General features: G+C 39.0%; 1 protein-coding gene across 1 annotated transcript; it reads left to right on the top strand.

Annotated features, from left to right (window-relative positions):
- The first annotated feature begins 999 nt into the window (after nt 1–999).
- On the top strand, nt 1,000–2,295 carry LOC116015912. The gene has a single exon (XM_031256077.1). It carries the CDS (start codon nt 1,000–1,002, stop codon nt 2,293–2,295), a length of 1,296 nt encoding a protein of 431 aa, XP_031111937.1.
- The last annotated feature ends 3,743 nt before the right edge of the window (nt 2,296–6,038 follow it).

Here is a 6,038-nt window from a genome sequence, read left to right on the forward strand (position 1 = left end):
CCATATTTTTTTAATATTATTAATTACTATTTTTTTATATATAAATACTATATCTTCCATACTTTGTATCCTACATTCCTACTCTCAATTTATTCTACTCTTAATTCGTTCCTCTCTCAATTGTTACCTTTCAAAGCAATCCAAAATTCTCAAATTCCACCCAACTTTCAATTTCCACAATTTGCAACCATTTTTCAAAATTCTCAAATTGGACAAGCTTCACAATTTCCGTTCAACATTCAAGGTGGCCAATTTTCGGGAAGCATGCAAAGTCCTCAATTGCTTGGCAACATGCAATTTCCCCCATTTTCCACACAAGCCGAGAATGATGTAACAATCATTCCGCCACCAACCAACACAGGAATTAGTCGTCGAACATTATGGAGCATTGAAGATGACAAGATGTTGGCACGCTCGTATTACATGATTTCACAATATTCAAAAACTGGCAATGAGCAAAGTGGTATATTGTATTATAATAATGGTCAGTAGCTAGCATCAAAAAAAATAATGGTCAGTAGCTATCTTAAAAAAAAATAATGGTCAGTAGCTATCTTAAAAAAAAATAATGGTCAGTAGCTTTTTTAGTCTTAAATTATAATTATTATAATTTAATTATTGTATTATATATATACGTTAAATGTAATGTAGCTTTTCCAGTGAATGACATCAAATTGGCATCAAATTCCAGTGAATGGCATCAAATGTAGCTTTTCCAGTGAATGGCATCAAATTTCAATTTAAAGTGAATGCTTTTGCAGTGCTTTTGTTCAAAATGGAATCAAAATGGCATCAAAATGCTTTTGCAGTGCTTTTGTTCAAAATGGAATCAAAATGACATCAAAATGGCATCAAATTGCTTTTGGTCAGTAGCCGACATTTCCAGTGTCCAACGGATAGCTACGGCAACGGAACTTTTTTTGTGCCTATATGTATGTGTGTATGTTAGTGTACATTTTACTACACTTCTACATATATTTATAATTTTCTTACTACAAAATGTCATCATTCCCTCCTAATTGGGATCCCATGGATGATGATGATACTAGTGATGAGGAAATTGAAGAACAAATGATGGCAAGCATGATGTGGGTGACTCAAAAGATAGTCGAAATACGTCAAAATTCTTCCCAACCGAGAAAGAGACGGAGATATATTGATAGGAACCATGAGTCAGGCCACAATCGTTTAGTCACGGATTACTTCTCTGATGAGCCGGTGTTCCATGAAGACATCTTTCGTCGACGTTTTCGAATGAGGAAAGAATTATTTTTACGCATTGTCAATGCATTGCAAAGTCGTTATGAATATTTTCAACAAAGACCCCAACAAAGACAAAGTGCTGCTAAAGTGATGGGTTTATCACCACTACAAAAGATCACTGCGGCCATTCGACAATTGGCATATGGCACACCACCTGACACAATGGATGAGTATCTAAGCATGGGTGAAACAACCGCCGTAGAATGCTTATCTAACTTCTGCCGATGTGTCATTGATGTTTTTGGAGCTCAATACTTGAGAAGAACAAATGCCAAAGACACTGCCCGATTGCTTCACATGCATGAGCAAAAACACGGCTTCCCGAGAATGCTCGGGAGTCTTGATTGCATGCATTGGGAGTGGCAAAATTGCCCGGTGGCATGGAAAGGTCAATTTACAAGAGGTGATCATGGAGTTCCAACCATTATGCTAGAAGCAGTCGCATCAACAAACTTGTGGATATGGCATGCATTCTTCGGCGTCGCAGGTGTTATGAATGATATCAATGTATTAAATCAATCACCTTTATTCAATGATGTCTTGCAGGGATATGCACCGGAGGTTAATTTTACTGTGAACGGTACTGACTACAAAAGAGGTTATTATCTCACAGACGGTATCTACCCACAATGGTCGATGTTCGTGAAGAGTTTTCCATGTCCAGCAGATCCTAAAAGAATATTGTTTAAACAAAAACAAGAGGCTGCAAGAAAAGATGTAGAGAGGGCTTTTGGGGTGTTACAAGCTCGATGGGCAATGGTTAGAGGTCCTGGACGATTTTGGTACCGGGAAAACTTGAGAGAAATAATGTATACTTGCATTATTTTACACAACATGATTGTTGATGATGAAGGTGACAACGTAAGTAATTGGGTGAACGAAGAAGATGTAGCAACGGCACAAGCATCACAAGGCTCAACTGAAGAGTTTCAACAATATTTACAAAGAAATTCCGAGTTACATGACTCGCAATTGCATCATCAACTTCGTGCGGACTTGGTTGAGCATATATGGAGCAACAACGGGAATTAACTTAATCACTTTTTAGTTTATTTTATGTACTTTAATTTATTTTTAATTGCTTTGTAATTTATTTTTATTAAAATAAACTAATGTTGGCAGTATGTATGTCAAAACTTCATGCTTAAATAATTAAAAATGTTTAATTTTTATTAGAAATGAATTTAAAAATGAATTTATAATTTCAATAATTAAAATATAGGATAATAAAATGGTGGACCCATAAAGAACTTAGAAAAAGCTTCAAAATAATGTGGGGAATAGTTTTTGTGATTGAGTGAGATAGTGGATGATGAGGTGGATGTTGGGGCCCACAAAAAAATAAGAAAAAGCTTACAACTATTGGGGAAGGCCTAAGCGTCCAATGCCGACCATGCGTGATTCTAGCGGCACAATTGGCTGCAGAAGCTTTATCTCCACCAAATTAGGTTGTAGAGTTTCAATCCAACTCCAACTACAACTCTTCACCAGTCTCAACATAGCTAAATTCACACCAATCAACGAAACAAAGAACCAAAGAGGAGCACTTCACAACAATCGGCTTACCCTCAACTAAGGTGAATTTCTACTCTTACATTTACTTTCATCTTCCCTATATGCATTTTCATTTACAGGAGTAGGAAGAGCATTCAAGAAACAACAAGAAATCAAGAAACCATAGAGTTCACAAACCCAAGAAGAAAGAGCAACGGGAAACCTGCCAGTCAAGTAGGACAACCATTAGAAAGCGGTATCGTTGATACTGCCGGAGTATGGGTTTCTACTTGGAGTGCACAAATCCCGTTGCTGATGGAGTTCTTCATCCAGGACCGCCGAAGTTTTCCTTCCTCACTGTCAAATTGCTTTAAAGAAGAGTAACAGGAACTCTGTCGAGTAGAACAACCACCGGAGCGCGGTATCATTGATGCCGCCGGAGAGTGGGTTTCTACTTGGAGTATCCAGATTTCTGTTGTTGACGGAGTTTCTCATTGGACTACTCAATCGTTGACGCCACTGTGTTCGCTGGGTCGCTGCCTGGAACTATTCGCCATTTACACCGTGAGCCTGTCGCCTTACTTCTATTCTTCTTAACGTTAAAGTCATTGAGGATTTTTCCCTGTCGCTGCGGACTGCTCAGCCCTCGTCGGAGAATTGTTGCTTTCGGGTCTATATGGAGAATAAAAAAACCTTCGGCTTTATGAAGACAATTTTAGCTAAAATGGTGACTCCCCACAGACCCGTGATGGCACAGACTGCAGCAACATTAATTGGGAATGAGACTTAACATTGCTTCAAGAGGGGTTGCATATGCAGCACTACGCCACTACCGTCGCCTGGTGCTTTGTAGGCCGCAAACTCGCTACCGATTGCAATCCCTCGCACCACTGTCTCTACCTTGTAGATTGAAGAAGAAAGAATGAATATTGGACTGAAGTTCATTGCTCAACCGTCGACGCTGCTAAGCCCCTCGCCGGAGACCGCTGCTGCTGAAATATTACCACTCCACTGTTGACGCTGCTCAGCCCTTCGTCGGAGTCTACTTTGTTGCCAACAACACCGCTGGGTTGCACGGTCGAACTCTGTTCTCTACTGTCAATGTTGGAAGCCAACGCTGCTGCGATTTTTTCTCCCAACAACGGATCGAAGAAGACACTACAGAATGGGGATAGCAGACACTACAGAATGGGAAATCTAGTTTGCTTTATGGTGGAGATCGACCATGTCCTGGGAGTGGAATAGCAGACCTTTTTTCCCTTGCTACTGCCAACTTTATGGGGAATGAAAGACACCATCAATTCCCTTGGACCCTACCTATAACTCTTTTTTTTTTTCAAAAAAAGAGTTACAGGTGGGGTCCAAGGGAATTGATGGTGTCTTTCATTCCCCATAAAGTTGGCAGTAGCAAGGGAAAAAAGTCTGCTATTCCCCATAAAGTTGGCAGTACCTGTAACTCTTATTTATGCCTCGCAGTACATACATTAACATTAGTTTTTTCTAAACTAGCATATATTAATATTCTAATCACTAATCAGGCATCAAAATTCATAGCCCATTATATTACGTAGTATAATTTATTTTATACACAATGTCTCAAGATCTAGTTTTTTCCCACTTTTCCTTTTCGTTTTTTGTTTCTTTTTTTTTTTTTTGGTTTGTTTGTTTGTTTTTTTTTTTCAAACTTTCAATAATAATAATAATAATATGATACTAATAATAGTAATAGTAACATTAATTATTATCCTTATTACCTATTGCATCAACTTTTTCAACTTTGACACGGCTCAAAATGATGTACATTCAAGATCAATGATCGATTGGTAAAAGATCATGGTGATGTCATGCAACAAGAGTAACCATAAATTCACGATCAACAACCAACACTTGATGCCGCATAAGCTCTATCAAAGCAAATTAGTCTTGTGATTTAACACAATAAAATTTTCTTTCATTTCCACTGAACATGAAAACACACCATGCCCACTCAATGTTTGACCCACTAAAACTCAAACTCAAACTTTGAAGTCTTCAAGAAAGCTTTAGCCTTGTATATCACTTGAATCACTTTAATCAGACCATCGTAAACCAAGATGTGATTAAAATGCTAAGCGCTGGTCAATTGCTGCGGAAATGTGCCTTGATAGTTTTCTTCGACTCCAAGTATTGCAATAATTCTCTCGTTTCCATGGGAATAATTAACGTATCTTTGACTTGAATTACAATAGCACCACGATATGCAATGTGACTTAGATAATAAAATTTCTAAGCTGCCTACGTACTCCCGTAAAGGAGATCAAGTCAAACGTAGTTCAAATAACTTAGTTAATGTCGTACACAGTTTAAGCTCATGAGGGTCAGGAGCGTCTATGACTTGGGCCCACCCATAGACAAGCGAGATGTTTTAGCAGTTTAACCACGTGCAACATTTTTGGTGGATAAGTCAAATAGTCCCATTAGCTTCGGGATGATAGATCTTTAATAATTTCTCATTAATATGGCCAACTCGCGCACCATTTTCATCAATCAACTTGTATGCGCCTCCCACGACCGGGATATCGTCACGTGTAGTAGCGTGGGCTGAAAACGCCACCTCATCTTGGGTTGGTTCCGTCCCATAACTTGAATCAAAGTTTTCTTCATTTCCTCCTTGTACGCGAGTGTACATAATGGTCTTTCGCTTGACCTTCAAGACTTCGTCGCATGAAACATGGATATCAATCTCCCGTCTCATACGAGAGGGAACTGCGCTTCTAAGCCTTTTCGAAGACTTTATTTCAATAGAAGTGTTGATGTGTTCTTTTAAAACTCGAGCAACTCCGAGTTTGTCATGTATCGACTTCTTTTTAGCAGGTTTGGGATTTGACCCAAACCTATGAAAAACTGACTGTCGTGGTTGTACTTTTCCGATCCTATCAAAGACTGATTGTCTCTTGTCACCTTCCTCCTCGTCAGTAAAGGTGATGTAATTACTTGTGGCTCTGTTTATGAAGATTTGCACTAGTCTAGGGGAGACATAGCCTAGTCCTTTACGTGAATGCGGTTCTTGCTGGTTTGAATTGCCTTTACCACCGGCTTCTGGGATAAGCTTCCCCAACTTCTGCGGCTCCTTTGGATTGTAACCAACTTTTGCAAGAAGTTTATATGCATTAGGGTCAAAATCATCAGTGCGCTTGACGGGCAACATTTGATCTTTGTTATCCCGATTTTCTTCTCCAAGCGGTTTGACTGAAGGAGCTTTGAGTGGTTCAATTCTTGCAAGTGGAAAGACAAGTTCCTTG

This window comes from Ipomoea triloba, chromosome 4 (genome assembly GCF_003576645.1).
Source record: "Ipomoea triloba cultivar NCNSP0323 chromosome 4, ASM357664v1".
NCBI lineage: Eukaryota > Viridiplantae > Streptophyta > Magnoliopsida > Solanales > Convolvulaceae > Ipomoea > Ipomoea triloba.

What these genes read in the sequence shown, in the direction of transcription:
- LOC116015912 (XM_031256077.1), top strand. Translation starts at nt 1,000, where the DNA reads ATGTCATCATTCCCTCCTAATTGGGATCCCATGGATGATGATGATACT.